This window comes from Festucalex cinctus, chromosome 2 (genome assembly GCF_051991245.1).
Source record: "Festucalex cinctus isolate MCC-2025b chromosome 2, RoL_Fcin_1.0, whole genome shotgun sequence".
Taxonomy (NCBI): domain Eukaryota; kingdom Metazoa; phylum Chordata; class Actinopteri; order Syngnathiformes; family Syngnathidae; genus Festucalex; species Festucalex cinctus.
The window spans coordinates 24,707,946-24,725,163 of NC_135412.1; the positions used below are offsets into that span (position 1 = coordinate 24,707,946).

The 17,218-nt window shown below is 42.8% G+C and overlaps 1 protein-coding gene and 1 long non-coding RNA gene across 2 annotated transcripts in view; one reads left to right on the forward strand and one right to left on the reverse strand.

The window, feature by feature from the left end:
• Window positions 1-6,356, forward strand: part of LOC144014259 (CLIP-associating protein 1-B-like) — a 40,012-nt gene extending 33,656 nt beyond the window's left edge. The window contains exons 37-40 of the mRNA XM_077513959.1: window positions 1,779-1,907; window positions 1,977-2,183; window positions 2,252-2,368; window positions 5,003-6,356. Of these exons, the coding sequence (XP_077370085.1) occupies window positions 1,779-1,907; window positions 1,977-2,183; window positions 2,252-2,368; window positions 5,003-5,086 (537 nt within the window). The 3' untranslated portion in view covers window positions 5,087-6,356. The remainder of the gene's footprint in view (window positions 1-1,778; window positions 1,908-1,976; window positions 2,184-2,251; window positions 2,369-5,002) is intronic.
• A 2,202-nt stretch (window positions 6,357-8,558) lies between these two features.
• LOC144014261 (uncharacterized) lies at window positions 8,559-9,602 on the reverse strand. Its single transcript, XR_013282438.1, has 3 exons — window positions 9,487-9,602; window positions 9,287-9,379; window positions 8,559-8,691 (listed from the first exon to the last, which is right to left on the reverse strand). It is a non-coding gene; the product is annotated as an uncharacterized LOC144014261 (long non-coding RNA).
• Between the last annotated feature and the right edge of the window lie 7,616 nt (window positions 9,603-17,218).

Here is a 17,218-nt window from a genome sequence, read left to right on the forward strand (position 1 = left end):
TACACAAACGGCCAGTAGGTGGCAGCAGAGCAAAGGAGATCAACCAGGGCCATGTTGAAAAAAAAGCTCAATTACTCACAATTCTAAATAATTTGTGAATAATGATGAAACTTAGCTATATTCTAATGCTAATTTCTGCAAAACGGAAACAGATTGAAATATATATTTTTTCCTGATGAAAGAAGAGACTTTAATCTTTCTTTTGGTCGGTTCCATGTTTTTCTAGCAATAGAACACACTATTCTGCGGGCCTTGCAAAATCAGTCCAAATCCAGTAAAACAGCCGGGAGCGAAGGGAGGTTGCTTCTGTGAAAATGGCGGCTGGGAGTGAATGAGTAAATAGTGAATTTGAAATGTAGTTTGTTTTAGCATAATACCAACTAAAGCAACTGGATTTGATGTATAGCAGTTATACTTTAAATCACAAGGGAAGTCAATACAGAAATTTTCTTGACAATAATATGTTGTGTGCAGCCCCACTCATCTAAACACAACATTCTGATTTAATATTAAGCTTTTGTAATATGAATTAAGCAGCAGAATCCACCTGTTTTGATCAGGGTTATTATGTTATTATAGTTTGGGAATTTTTCATTTTAATTAGTTTTGATTTTGTTGTGAGTATTTTTTTTTTTTTTTTTTTAGTTAGTTTTCATTTGTTTTCAGGGTGGTTCTGTTAGTTTTAGTTAGTTAATAAATGTTTTATTTTAGTTTTAGTAATTTTTTTTTGTGTATTACTTGTGCGCAATATTTAAAGAACACCATGGGAGCGACATCATCTGAAGGTGCTTTTCTATTGGCTGCTGCTAGATGATGTTACTTTTGTCTGACAGACTTTCAAATGTCCTTTTTCCAGTTAATGTCAAAATAAATCTACTTAATTACATTTAAAATCATCCCCAAAGTCTCATGCATTAAATGAATTACCAAAAACTAAAACAAAGGACATTTTTGCTCTAATTATAGTTAGTTTTAGTTAGTGTTGTAAACATAAAATGTAGCTTCAGTTAGTTTTCGTTTTTTTTTTTTAAAGCATTTTCGTTTTTATTTTATTTCGTTAACGAAATTGTTTTTTTTGACTGTGATTGGCTGGCAACCAGTCCAGGGTGTCCCCCGCCTACTGCCCAGAGCCAGCTGAGATAGGTTCCAGCACCCCCTACGACCCTTGTGAGGAATAAGCGGTCAAGAAAATGGATGGATGGATGAAATTGTTTTTTTAATTTTAGTTTTAGTTTTTTTCGTTAGTTTTAGTTCACTAAAATAACCTTGGTTTTTAGCCATCTCAATCGGTGGCCATTTTGTCACTTGCTGTTGACTGAAAATGACATCACAGTTGCTCAGGTAACGAGTCAATCACCTCTCACCTGTTTTCTGGGCTTGCTCATGTGACGTTCAAAATCTGGGCCGCGATTGGTCGTTGAACAACTTGTGATGTCATTTTCACAATAAGTGGCAAAATGGCTGCCCCCTGAAACAACCTGGTGGATTTTGCTACTTGACTCATATTCCACAATTGCAATATGAATCAGAATACTGTGTTTAGACTAGGGGTGCTATTGTAAAGAATTTGTTTGCTTTTTCCAGTTCCATTTATCACTGTCAAAGAAAAATGTGTGCATTGATGCTTGATTTTGATACTTTTCTGTTAAATGTAAACCCAGTTAATTCCCATGGAAATTAATTCCACCTTTATTTTATTTTATTTTTTTATTTTTTAAATTCTAGTCAAAAAATGCTCAGTGTTAGTTCCATAACATTTGTTTTCGGACCATCCTTAGTACATGACCCGAGCGCTGGCCTTGAGAGTCCTGAGGGAGATCCTTAGAAACCAGCCGGGCCGCTTTAAGAACTACGCCGAGCTCACCATCATGAAGACGCTGGAAGCTCATAAGGACTCGCACAAGGAGGTGAGTGCCGCCCACAGGCGGACACTCGGAAACGGGCGCCGTATTTGATTCAGACGACATCCGTTGAAGGTGGTGCGTGCGGCGGAAGAGGCTGCGTCCACGCTGGCGGGCTCCATCCACCCGGAGCAGTGCATCAAGGTGCTTTGCCCCATCGTGCAGACGGCTGACTATCCGATCAACTTGGCCGCCATCAAGATGCAGACGAGGGCCATCGAACGCGTCGCCAAGGAGCCGTTGCATCAGCTGCTGCACGACATCATTCCGGGCTTACTGCAGGTGAGGTCGTAATTTGCCGTTTTGGGCCATATTGCGTCTGTGAGTTGATTGTGTTTTTGCTGGCGCAGGGCTACGACGACACGGAAAGCAGCGTGAGGAAGGCCAGCGTCTTCTGCCTGGTGGCCATCTACACTGTGATTGGCGAGGAGCTCAAGCCCTACCTGTCTCACCTCACTGGTAGCAAGGTACCACCACCAGAGATTAAAGTTTTAAAGGGATACACTTATTTAGCCCATTATAGCAATAAAAAGATATTTTGTTTATAGTTACTTTAATTATTTTTCACGTACAATTAATACCTTTAAAAACACATTTTGCAACTTGCTGTCGACTGAAAATGACATCACAGGGGCTCAGTTAACCAATCACAGCTCACTTGTTTTCAAGGTTTGGTCATGTGACATTCACAAGCTAAGCTGTGATTGGTTACCTGAGCCCATGTGATGTCATTTTCAGTCGACAGCAAGTTGCAAAATGTGTTTTTAAAGGTACTAATTGTACATGAAAAATAATGAAAATGTAAATTATAGGCAAAATATTCATGTTTGACTGCCAAAAATAGCTAAATAAGTAAAGTATCCCTTTAAGTTGTTCATTGACCATACCTGAAGCACATGTTAGACTGAATGAAAAACATTCAGTCATGTTAATTAAAGGGGAAGTCAACCAAAAAATATATATATATATATATTTTTTACAATATGTTGTAGTCTAAACATGGTTTTCTGTTTGATATGGCGTTAGTGGAATGTGAGTTAAACAGCAAAATCTAGCCGTTTTTCTGCTTCTCTGTGGGCGGCCATTTTGCCACTTGCTGTCGACTGAAGATGACATCACAGTTGCTCAGGTCTCAGGCAACAACCAGTCACAGTGCAGCTTCAGAAAACAGGTGAGCTGTGATTGGTTGTTTCCTGAGCCCTGAGAAACTGTGATGTCATCTCCAGTCAACAGAAAGTGGCAAAATGACCCCCCAAGATGGATCAAAACGGTTATAGATTTTTCTTCATAACTCACATTCCACAAATGTAATATTATTCAGTATGTCATGTTTAGGCTAGTGAGGTCACATATAACATTATTGTCAAGAAATGTTTAAGGTTGACATTAGGGATGTCCCGATCCAATCACGTGATCGGAAATCGGGCTCGGATCACGTGGTTGCTGACTCGATAGGAATCGGATGTTGTCTCCTGATCAGGGCTCGGATAAATATGAGATTATTATTATCATCATTATTATTATTATTTTTTTACAGCTTTTTATTAGATCTGGAATTTGCGGTGGCAAAGATTTAGACTTCATTTTTCCACACAGCTTATCGTGCGGCATGCTGTCACTTTGCTACAGTGACACTATTTGCATAATGCCATGGAGTGGCGGGGCTAAATAAGGAAACAGCGCCCAGGTATTTGAAAGTAGATGATAATACTTTATCATCTTTAATGTGTAAAGCATAGCCAGGCAGCCCTGCCGCCATCAGGCACTGCCGACTCTGGACGTGCTCCGGCGCTTAGCCTAGCCTAGCCTAGCCTAGCGCAAATCCGACGTCCTTCGTGCCGTCGCTAAATCCCGCACTGGCCGGCAGTCTAGCCTGGTGTGAGTCCAGACCAGGGAGAATAAGGTTTTTGCATGCTTGCTCTTCAAATGCAGGCTTTTGTTTGTTGTGAAGTTGGCTTGTTTCACACTTTAAAACGGCTACAATAGATTCTCCAAAATAAAGCTGTTGTGAAAGATTAATTTACTGGTTAATAATAGCCCTTTGATTAAGTCATAGATGTGCCAAAAAAAAAAAAGAGGGTTTAAATGTTTTACTTAGTTTAACGACTGCTCCACTCACAATATGAAAGGTGTTGGGGTAGTTTAGTTTAAAAAAATAAAAAATAAAATGTTGAGGTATCGGATCAGGACTCGGAATCGTCCGATTTCAAAATGAGTTAACTCGGACTCGTGTCCAAAAAAGTGTAATCGGGACATCACTAGTTGACAACCACCTTAAAGGGATCATTCGGCTTTTTTAACATGGATCTCAATTTGATCCTCTCGTGTGTGCGATCAGCACTGACTTACCCCCGACAGCGTTCGGTGACACGCGTTCTGGTTCGGCGTTGGACGAGAGGAAAATAGTCCAGCAAGCTGGCTGGGGTCTCGGAAATAAAGCGTTTTTCTTCTAAAAACTATTTGTTTTCAAAAGCGTGATACATTTCCATCACAATACTCTTTTCTGAATAAAATCAGACGCCATTACCGCCAGCCACTACTTTTCTGTTCGTTCGTATCACTGCGCGGCGCCCTGTAGAACGCTAACCGACGCACTGCAGCCAGCTAGCTGATACTTCCGCCTGAAGTTGTTTGCCTTTTCGGCGGAAGTATCAGCTAGCTGGCTGCAGTGCGTCGGTTAGCGTTCTGCAGGGCGACGCGCAGTGATAAGAACGAACAGAAAAGTAGTGGCTGGCGGTAATGGCGTCTGACTTTATTCAGAAAAGGAGTATTGTGATGCAAATGTGTCGCGCGTTTGAAGACAAATAGTTTTTAGAAGAAAAACGCTTTTATTTCCGAGACCCCAGCCAGCTTGCTGGACTATTTTCCTCTCGTCCAACGCCGAACCAGAATGCGTGTCACCGAACGCTGTCGGGGGTAAGTCAGTGCTGATCGCACACACGGGAGGTGAGGATCAAATTGAGATTCATGTTAAAAAAGCCGAACGATCCCTTTAAATAGAATTCACAACCCTGGGCCAGCCCTGCATATCATGTTAAGGAAGGCTGATGGCGGCAAATTCGCAATCATGTCCTAACTGTACTGATATTTCCTTTTGACAGATGAAACTGCTCAACCTGTACATCAGGCGGGCCCAAACCTCCACCAGCAATAGCAGCAGCTCTTCCGACATCTCTTCATACTAACATGCTTTTAACGTTTAACACTCCGTCGGCACCGTTGATATTCTTTCTGCCATTTTATATGTCCCGCTATGTCACAGCAACAAAATCAGCATCATGCCGAAACAAAATCCCGCTGAGCCGAATCCGCAACTCAAAGATGATTTGTCACGTCGCTGCAGAGGATCATTTGGCTGGCCAATGATTTGGAGCTTAACTTTGGAGCCTAACACTACTTCTTGGTTTCTTTGTTGAAATGAAGTGAAACACAATATTTTTCAAGAAACTACATTCCGTTCTTCTGCATATAACGAAGCAGACACTTGAGCGTCTTCTAGATTCTCCAGAGAGAAATCTATCAGCGCATTACATGTCCTTTAATTTCGCTTTCTGTAAGAGAAAATGAGGCGACGCACCTAAAAATGTGTTTGTGTGCATCATAAATGAAGTTGTTGTAGTATACTTAAAATTAGATGATCTTCTGGCATGCCATCTTGTGCTTGGTCCTTAACAAAGCAGCCCAGTTATTGTTAAACCACTAAGTTAAGACTACTGTAAATGTTTTCACTAAATTTCAAGGTCAACGCTGCAAACACCACTAATAACTGACATTGTTGCAAATATTCTTTAGATGCTTTAAAACATGTCGCTTTGACTTTGGGGGAAAAATGCAAAGGTAGACAATCAGCGGCTGCAGTGGAAAAGCTGGCTGAGAGTGTCAATGACCTTGAGCCAGCCCGTGAAGGTCATTGTGGTCCTCCTGACTGATCACGTCTTCTCAAAGATTGTATTCCAGTGTTTGGCTGAAAAAAAGAAATGTGAAATTGAAGTGCTCATCTTCAACCGAAGGCTGAAATATTTTAGAATGACATTTTAGACTTCGTGTTTAGAGAGAAATAATCACACGGCAATCGTTTTGTACAAATGTGCCTCCTATATGCCTATGAGATGTGCATCCTGTCATCACCTCCCTTTAAAAAGAGTCCACATTTACGTGGCCTTGTCGAAAGCGGGGCTGTTGACGTTGGTTGAATGTTACATTTTCACTGTCATTTGTGCGCGTGCCTTTAGTTAGACGCTTCTTTTCCTTCAGTACAACTAAGCCCGTCTTGGAGCAAGTGGACTTGAAAGTGATGAGAGATTTGTTGTTATTTTGCCCTTAAATCCCTTTGAAAGCTCCTACACGCATGTATCTACCCATCACGCAAAATTATATTTATATTCCGCAGACTATAACTGCAAGTATTTATGTTGCATTACATGTGAGACTTAAATAAAACTGAAATAAACATCATACTTGTCATTGTTTTGCATTTACTTGTTCTTTTGGAATGAGTCGTCCATGTTTTAGGCTCAACTGTTGACTACGTTTCATCAGCAGATGGCGCTCTCCGTTAGTGTTGCAACAGTAGAACGAACGAACGTGAATTGATGCGTCCTTATTTTTATTTTTTATTTTTTTGAGCAATCTTAATTAGAGCAGATCCGTGACACGCAAATTAACATTGTTGAAACATTTTACGACTTCAGTCACTTCTGTCTTGTTTGTTCTAGTACTCCTGATGCTGCTTATCGTGACTTAAGGTCGAAAGTTCAAGTTGGTTGGGTGAGTTTGTAGACATAATGCCCCGCGTATTGTTTTCATTTTCAACAACGGGGAGTAGGTTTTATTTCGTGTTGCATAGTTTCAACAGTCCAATCAGAAACAAGTCAAGGCCACCGAAAACACTACAAGTCCCAGAATGCACATTATTAGCTGGTTGTGGCAAGCTCATTAAACTCTGGTTATTCAACTGCCTCATTTACTTTCAAACGAGCTCAACCGGGCTGCTGCTGTTCACATTTACACCCACTTCTGTTCTATGTTCTGGGGAGCTCACTTAACCGGTAAGTCATTCATTTATTGAATAACACGTGTTAGTGCAGTATTTAAGTTATATAAAGTATTTGTCGTGATTAATGTTGAGTTTGGGTGGACAAAATAAGTCACATAGGCACAAGGCCAGAAATAGTAGCCCCCTCACTAACTTAAGTTGGTAGTCCGACCCACAGAGCATGCCATTTTCTTTACATTTTTCAACAGTATATTGTTGGCATTCTTCTATAGCAGTTTTCCCCAAAGTGGTTAATTAAGACTTATTTAATTTATTGTATTCATTTTTCACGAACTAGGATAACTGTTTTGGGGAATAAATATTGACACCCCCACGCAAACTGCATAGGCTACAAATGAACTTTTGATATAATAAATACACTAAACCACCAAAGTTTGCCCTTGGAGTAGCCTCTGAAGTCCCTGTATATAGGACAAAATACATTTTGCCAACCATGCCTTATAAAAGTTGAAAATATTTTGTTGTTGTTACTTATAAGCATTTTTTCAATGAAGGTAAGGATGTTTTTTTTTTTATTATTTGCAAACTGTGACAATCATACAGTTCTTAAGTTCTTGCTGCTCCACCTGTGTCATTATATTGATGCCATACTTTGCTGATGAGGGCAGCACAGCCTTTGTGGTTGGCACATTTACCTGCCTAACAGTTCTGAGGGTCGGGGTTTAAATCTCGTTTTGGCCTCCTTTGGATGCTCTACCCGTACTTGCTAGCGCTTTGGCCGTAGATGTGAACACTGGTTTGTCTATATGTGCCCTTGGACTGGCTGGCATTCAGTTCAGGTGCGTACAATGTCTCGCCTACGGTCACCTGGGATAGGCTTCCCCTCACCTGTGATCCCAGTGAAGATGAGTTGAGTAGAAAATGGCTGTTGTCATGAGTGTCACATGAGCAGCTTTGATACTGAAATATTTAGTTAATTAAAGATGAATAAGACTTCTTGTGTTTCATTGTGAGGTGTGTGTTTCTGTTATGAAACAGGCATTTGCAAGGCTGGTGGCTAATGGGTCACTTTCTTGGTGGCTAGAGGCCTGTTTGTGCGTTGGAAACATCCTCTTCTGTCTGTCATTCATCAGCACGTGCACGCTGTTGAAGATTAATTTCATTAAGGAGTCTATTTGCAGCCCCCTCCCTTCCCTCCCCAGCTTGTTTAAAAGCCCTCATAGTGCATGATTAGCGTGCCGTCCCCCCAACCTGGCAGCGAGTGGCGGCTAGGTCGGCAGGTCACGCAAAATGAAAGAGAACAACTTCATTGTGAGATGACTGCCCCATAAATCATCGGCCCTTTTCTATAAATCACGGCAGATGGCAGGGAGCGCGGCGAAGGCTCGTGGGAGCTGCTCGCGGCCCCGGTGCATGATGGGAGAAGCGCCGGCGAGGCTGGCAGGGTCACTTCCAGTTGTGCGGATGGGAAGACGTGAAGCGGAGAGGCCCAAACACTTCCTGGCCCCCGGACCCGGCTGATGAGATGCAGACCCCGCAGGTCCTCGCATCGTGCCCGTTGAAGAGGCCTCAACTGTCTGCTAAATATGGAGACGACTTCATTGACTGTCGTCGCCGAGCTGCTCTGACACCTGTCCGCTTAACACGCTGCGTCCACCTGGGAGGACGTCTCTCTCTTCATTATTCATCTTGCCGATGCTTTTTCACACGGAGTTAAGTTCTGTTCCTGATCCATCTTGTCTGACTTGACGTCAACGCTCGTGCTTGTTTACCTTTTGAAGCTGACGACTCAAACTGACAAATGTAAACAAACCAAAATTCATCTTGAACCTTTTTCCATTTCAAAATGTTTTTGTCTCTCAGCAGTACTTGGACAGTATCAATGTAAACATCCAGTAGCCTTAAAGTTCAGCCTTCAAAATAAAAGCATGCCAGTAAGAAAATTTGAGTAAAATCCTGCTTGCCTGACCTTTTTTTTTATTTTTTTTATTGTGCATTCGCAAGCAGCAGACAATTTCTATAAATTGGGGTGACGGACGAACTTCATTCGGCTTGCTACGCCGCCTCCTCCCCAAACAAAAACCCATGATTAGCAACATTCTCTAAACATTGTGGAGTAGTAAATTTGATGAGTTGACTAATTTGTGCAATCTCTAATGTCATGTCTGGGTCACGCCAGGGTTAAGTTTGAGTTCATGACAGTCAGGTCAAGTGTCTGTTTGGAATTGATGGAACAGCATCTAGTTTCAACTGATTTTAAGTTATGTGACAGATATGTGATGTCAGGAGCTTTGTGATGTCAATCTTTAATCCTTTACTTAGCCACAATTAATCATATCGATTCACTGTCTGTAGTAGCTGTCTGAGAAGTGTGTGTGCAGATGATTACCATTGTTCTTCTGTGCATCTCCGCAGCCCAAGGGGACATGGCGTCTCGTGATTCCCGATGCATTCTTGTTGTCAAGTCAAGTTAGTTCCATGCCTTTTGATGTTATACGAATAAAGTGTTAAAACTCGTGTCTGCACCATGGGGTCAAACATCAGAACCTAACATCTACTCACTACTACTTCACATGTACAAAACCTTACTTGCAGTTGCTCCCGCTCTAGCCGTCTGTCACGTTGTAGAAGAAATTGCGGGGGGCTAAGGACAGTGGGAGAGGTCCAAGGTGGACTGGACTCTGTCACAACCCCCCACCCACCCCTCCTCACAAGCCATGTCTCGGCTGCCATCAATGCAAACGATGGTTTGATAATTTAATAACAGAGTCGGAGTGATCTGTCCTTTTTCTTCCAATTTTCATCAGGCGAGGGTTACGTTCCATCATCAGAAAATAAACACCATCCATCATCCTTGTCATGATTAGCCGCTGACAGGCCCGAGCTGTGCTGAGCATAAATATTCTGTAATGTGGCAGCCGGGGCGCCCTCACATGCTTCGGCTCACTTTGTTGGACCAGCCAAGAGAAACGTCGGTTGAAGTCTTACATCAGAGGAGGACGCGGCATTGACTGACTGTTAAGTCCAAACACAAGAAGCCTGGAAGGGGTCTGAAGCATCCCCCACTCCCACCGCTCCTAATTGCAGAGAAAAACTATGCTCCGCCAAGAGAACAGAATGTTTGTGAGTGCTGAAGAGGAGGAAGAATCACCCAACATGGAGAAACATCAGCCTTGCATCAGGTGCTGAATGTTTGACGCGACTGTGATCTCCATCTCCTTGTCACAATGCTGTACAAGAATCTCAAAAAGAGTTTAGCAACTTTAGGACTCCCGGGTGTTGAACCCGGCTTGTCCAGTCTGTTCGGACCACTGATCTGAGTATCTAACTGGATAGCCGATAGCCCATACACGCCAGTGAGAGCCGTTGAAGTCTCAGGGCGGCCATCTTGCTCCTCTCACCTCGCGAGCAGACTATTGTATAAACTATAGGTGGGTTGCAATCATGTGATTCCGGCAGCGCGCGAAATTCAACTGGGAGATGGGGGAGTTCAGGAAGTAGGGAACACCCACTGAAAATGATGGAGAGCGACTATGCAAGAGCGTTGCGAGAGCCTGGACGTAGCTGACAGGCTCTATAGAGTCAAATATGTTGGATCTGATCCTTACACTCGGAGGAAAAGAGATTTTTCCGAACTCGTGTCGGATTTGCCCGGTGTGGAGGCAATCGACATCGCGAACTACCTCGTCCTCCAGACATCATACTATAACCGCTAGCCAAAAAAGGCGTATAAAAGCCTGTAGCCTTACAACTATTTCGTGTGTGGTTGGGTCAGTGAACTCGGATAAAAAGAAGCACTAAATGACTGCCGTCTTGTTTTTGTTCGGGTGAGTAAATGTCACTTTTCTCTTTTCAACTCAAATGTACACAAAGGCACCACTGGCGTCAGGCTACAAGCTAGCTGGCTAACTGTTACTTTACCTGCTATTTTTTACGTGTTGCTAGGTCAGAGGTCTAACGTATGTTGTGGCCTTCCTAGAAGAAGGACCTCAATTTAAGAACCAATTGTGATAGCTAACATAGTTAGCTAGCATTTCTAAAAACAAAGACACAGCTACCTAGCATGGACACACAAGCTGTAGAACAAATTCCAAATACTTGTAGTATTATCACGGTTAACTGTTTCAGGTAATATCACACCGACCTGTTGAGTTTTATTCAGCTATGTAATTAGTTTGTTGTAAAATGTCTGAAGTCCTCTTGTTTATGTTTAACAAATTTAAAACGCCATAAATCATGCTGTTTCTACTAAGTACTGTCTCAAATGTTCTCCAATTTGGATACTGTAAATGTATAAGGATCGTATGCCGAGAAATGTTTCTTGGGAGGAGCAATATGGCGGCCTTGTGACTTCAAAAGTGTTGGCCTATATCGGCTGTCCAGACATATATTCAGATCAGCGGTTAGGACCCAGAATAGGGCCAGGCCAGTTTGTGTTGGGTTGCCAATTGAGTAAAACGCTGTAAGCTATTTTATTGATTGTCAAGCAAGCGTGGAGTGTCTTGGCAATGGGTTTGTTGTAAATCGATTGAAGCCCATTATGTTTTTATCAATAATGTATATATTCATCTTATAGCAGTGCTTGATGTATTTTATTAAGTTTGGGCCCTGAGCTGAAAAAAAAAACAACACCTGGTGCAAACATTGTAGCAGTCCTGAAACATATTAAATGGTGTGAAAGTGTAGTTTGGCAGTCGCTCTCATCAGAATACAGCACCCGTCACTCCCGTTACACCTTTTGCAGGTTTGAAACCTCCAGAAGGTGGACTGGCTGATAAGGATGAGAGTTCACAGCCGTGGGAGGCTTTAATGAGGACCTCCATCCTCTGAGCCCCCCGAGAGGACAGACCTGAAGGTGGTAACGGGAAGGTTGCGGCACTGACCTCCCTCAGCAGCAGCCTGAAATTCAGACAACTTGTCCCCAGAAAACATGCGACTGACTCAGTCTTGACCCGCACCGAATCGCTCAGTGTTGAGAGTCACAAATATAGTATCCATCCATGCTGACGTATGTTGGATGCAGACAGAATTTGCTGAACAACCCCAGTGCCACCATCCTTGACCTCAGCCTCACATCTTGCCCGCTGATTCTTCGCAAGCGTCTCTCCTCGGCTTGTTAGCATTCTAATTTGGACTAATGTTAAACAGCAGATGGGGAAAGGGTGTTAAAGTCACCGGTTTAATTTTTTGCATTTGTGTGTCTTTCGCAATTGAAACCTTCGCCGTTGGGTTGGTTTTTTTTTTTCTTTGTGATGAGCCGCTAATACGACAAAGTTGGCCAAACATATGGCGTGCTTTTGTAAAGCAGATGTTATTTTGCATAGCGACACATCATGAATATGCATGCGGTCTCCGCTCATGACACCAAGGTGCCTGCACTCGCCATGCAGCTCTCCACATCAGAGTTCAGGAGTGCGGCTGTTTGTTTAAGATGTCTTAAGTTGTCACGTTAAACATGTTTACATGAACACCAGAGAGCCTGCAGGTCCTTAAAGAGACATGCGGGTGTTTTTAATCCCTTCAGATTTATCTGCGCTGACCCCCACTTTTCGAGGATGAACATTATTCCGAGGTCCCTCGTTAATATTAAGTAGGCGCTGACATGGGGAGGTGGTCCTCGTGCAATGAGAGCGTCTTCAATAATGCATGCGTCCCTCAGGGGCGCACCATGCAAAAGAGTGCAAGGTGATTTAGATAATCTCTGACAGACGTCATTTAGCCGCTCGCTCTGATTTGATCAGACACTGACGACCTGCATACTCGCATCAGCCTCGCATTTTGCTTCTGATCAACACTTCGCTGCAGGAGCTTAAGATCCACAACTGCTTTCTGACGCATTCGCCAACTGGGCAAGTGAAATGGATCAGTAACTGCGAGCCGTGAGGTCATTTCCATATCCCTCTAATAGAAATGAATGAGGCGTCTGCGCGTGCCGAGAGCGATCCATCATCCGCGCTGACACGGGTGGCTGGAGCGCAGTGCCCCGCCATCCAGCCTCGTTAGTCCAACACGTTTGTAATGTGGTCATGATTGCGAGCCGGGTTGACGGCGTTATCCTGAGGTGGTCAGAGATCTCGGAGTGCTTCTACTTGGTTGGCACTGCCAATGCACTGATCTGAATCTATATGCACGGATAGCTGGTAGGCCAAGACTTTTGAAGTCACAAGGACGCCATGTTGCTCCTCCCAAGAAACGTTTCTCGGCATACAATCCATATACGTTTACAGTATCGGAGAACATTTGAGAAGAAACGGGATGATTTGTTTCATTACAACTTGCCTTAGACTTAGACTTGACTTTATTGTATAAATTATACTCTTCATGCTGTTTACAGAAAGAAACGTTTTTGGGGGGTTTTAAAAATATTTTATTAAAGGTGCACGATGCAAGATTAGACTCAAATTTGAGTGTTAAAATAACCATATTTTTCACCCACACATGTTTTAAGAATTGTATAATGGACTGTGGCACAATGCCCCTATTTTTCTGTAAAAGGAAAACATGTCAGAGGGTTCGGGCCGGAAACTTAAGCTTTTGCTCTGAGCATGACGTCATGTGAGTGCACTCTATTGTCCCTGTTAGCTCTCGCGATTGTTCACGCAACTTCACAGACAGGACAGCTAATTCAAACTGGATTTAAAGAGACCTGCACCCGATACGTCTCAATCGCTTATGACCACAGAAGACAAAGAGAAGTAAAAAACAAACTTTCAGACCAGCGTCACGGGAGGACGCAGATAAATATAGGAGCAGCGTTCGTCAGGTGGTGAGAGCTAAAAGCTATCCTGGGGATGAAACGGGACCCACAGTTTGCGGCAAAAGGTAAGACTTTGTAACGAAAATACAATAGGGTCTATTTATGATTAGCAGTGCAGAATAAAACTACCACACGGTCGCTAACTAATGTCTCTGCACTTGGGCATAATGGCAACGTATTGCTATCCTCAATATCATCGGATCCACGGAATGCACTATTTACGTTTGGAAGGTTGTAATTACGTAAGCTTTTGTCACTCAAAATTAGTTTAACATACAAAGTAACTTGAAAATTAATATGTTTCTTACCTCTGTAGACATTATTAAGCCTATGAAAAAGGCATTGTGCTCTGTGTTTATGTTTGTTTGATTAACTTGGAGGTTTGCTCGTGCCCGATAAGTCGCGCACGCTCCTGGACGTGTGCACGTCGCTGGGGTCCATTCCATGTTTCGCCAGAGGGGTCGCAAATGTGCAAAAACTCTGATTCTTGCATCGTGCCCCTTTAAAGAATTATAACTAATTCAACAAATCTAATACAGGGAGTCCTCGAGTTACGTCTGAGTTACGTTCCTACGCTAGCGATGTAACCCGAATTTCGATTTAAGTCGAGTTTCTCCATTAAAGTCAATATTTACATCAAAATCTAATACATTAAAAAAAAAAAAAAAAGTGAGACTGACCAACTGAAGCCCCAGTCTTTGCCGATGTTCATCGGTGTCTCCTTTCTGCGATCTTTTTATGATGTCTACTGTCTAGCTTCGTTTCCATGGTAATTGCTTTTCTTTTGGCTGGACCAACATTGATAGAAGACGTAGCTTTCTTCTTGGGGGCCAGTATGTGGGGGGGAAAAGAGGGCGAAAAAGCCAAATATACTCCCACAAGCACTAGCTAAGGGCTAAATATGGACGAGGGGGAAACACTGCGGGCTATATGGCGGACAAGGAGCCAAAATGGTGGACGGGGCCAAAATGGCGGACCGGGCGCAACCATCGAAACTCCTTAAGTCGAGTGCACCTTAACTCGAGGACTCCCTGTATTTGGGTCTAAGGAACTGAGTGATTTAAAAAAAAAAAAAAAAACGTAGTCTTCAAAGCAGTACATTTATTTATTTATGTTTTTACTTGTTAAAATATAGTGACTACCCCGGCACAAAAAAAAGACAATACCCATAGATTGTTCTCGACTAGAAAGAAACCTCAGTAGAGCACAGACCCGGCCAAAGATGAACAATCCTAATTTGGACGTGGGGGTTGCATTCAATCTGCACCGTTTACTCTTTGGTTCAAAGTGCTTTCGCTCGCCGCTTAACTAGAACACATAAGAGTTAGCCACATGGCTTCTATTCTCACCTCCCCGCACTGGCTGCCTGTGCACTTTAGAGCTCATTATTTCCATTATTATACGGCAGTGACTGTTTCTCATTATGACAAACACATAGTGTGGTCTCGTGTACTACCAAATAGTCTTCTTAAGAATGTTCTTCCGAAGACTGCGATTCTCTTTCTAAATTGGAACAGTTGTGTACTTGTACTTCCACTCCGTAAGAAATATTTTGTGGAAATCAGTTTGTATGCGTTTTGTGTGTGCTGTTGATGAAGGCGTTAGAGAATTGCAGCAGGCTGGCTCTCCGCCCACCATGAGTTTGCGCTTGCCAAAGATTCTGATTGAAATTCCTTTAATACGACCCATGAAGTCAAAACGCACTTTTGTCAGCTAATGAATTATTTGGGTCAGATGAGTCGTGGCGCGGGCCTTCAGGAGCAGGTTGAATATTACAACAATAATAATTAGAATTTCCTGAACGTTCCGAGAGACGGGAAAGTGTTGATGAAGCTTTAATATCAGGCGGTGACGAGTTGTTCTTAACAAGTAAGTTCTGTCATCAATAAACGAGAGCGCCGTTGGTGAGATCTTAGTGCATCGCCACCTCTGGTTGGAATTGAGCCCCGCGGCTGTTTTCCCTCCCACTTCCCATCTCTAAGAGAAGAAGGAAGTTGAGATCAAACGTGTCCGCGGCTGACTTGCCTGACAGACTCCAATCATTTTGTTCCTGCTGCGAGCACCGAGCGCCGCCTCCCCGCAAGTGCTCGAGCCGCTTTGTTGTGTGCGTTTGAGCACGCCGTCCTCTGGGCCGCGCTGTCACAGCTCATATTCAAGTACAGCCCGGCTAAGCGCTCCCGCCTGTTAGCGTCCTTTTTCATCACTTTCCCAGCCACAATTGACACCATGTCCGCCTCTTGTTAGGGAGGGAGGATGAGGTCAAAGGAACACACTCGACAAGGAAGCCAACATTTATTTCTGAAGACTCAGCAGAACCTTCTCATTTCAGATCCTGGCACGGAGATAGTCCCGTGTTTTTTGCCCCTACTTTGTTTGCCACAGCTATACTTTGTTCTAACTGGTTTGAAAGATTCGACGTTTTCCACACCACTTGGTCCTGGGAAACTGCTCTAACTTCATGAGTGAATATGCATAAAAAAACAATTCAACATTGGAGGTAAAGAAGGATTTTTCATACTTAGCGGCATGTAAACAGACTTGGCTTAAAAGATGAAGGCGCTGTTACAATCTCTAGTCTAATTTCTATTGAATGAAAAGTAACCTTAGCTGACTTGGTCACTGCAGCAGACGTGAAACTTTGGTTCTTCTTCTTTGCTAGCCTGGCAAGCCACACCCACTTTCTTGAAAGACAGAAAGTGGGTCTGGAATGGCTGCCACTGACTGCAACTCAGCCCATCCTGAAACAGCCGGGCTAATCAAATTTGTTTATTTGCTGTCACGTATTCTTCGTGGGCAATGTCACTCTTCACAGCTGGAAGTCTGTCACAACAACTTATTGGTAAGTCTTTCACTACTGTCTCTCTTCGAGTAACCATGTTGAATTAACTCCGTATCCACCCACCTCGACTGTTTATTCATGGATTTGCATGTAAATATTATATATTTCATATATACAGCCGTGTGTTTACTGCTCTTCCACACGTACATCCCCCTTTTATGATGACACACACTCTTCACTGATGGGATCTTTTTCACTGTCTGTTTGGTAAGTGACCAGCGGATGAGTCTGGTTTCCGGCTACTTCTTCACTGTTTTTGGATGAAATTGTGGTGTCGTTTTTATAGATGGAAAGCAAAATAATCCACTGCTACTGATTTATTAAAATAAGAACTGCTAATAATTTTCAGTATGGATTATAAACTAACTCAAATTAAAGGTGCTGTGTGCCATGCATTTCAACCACTAGTGACTATCTAGTGGGATTTAAGCAACTGTGCTACTGTATAATACTGTATCTGTATTTACATTTATATTTTAACTATTATAAAAAACAATCTTGGCGTAAGTCCATTGTCTATAATGAAGAAACATTTTATTTGAAACAAGACTGACAGCAGCAACTGAACACATTGCCATTGCTGTTGCAAACTGAAGACAGTGGAATCAACAAACCGTGGACACGGAAAGCCAACGTTAGCCGTTAGCATGTGTATCAGTACTCTAGTTCAGAGGTTGAACTCGCACCCTTCTTGTATTTTTTTTTTGCTGCCTTTCTAAAACGTC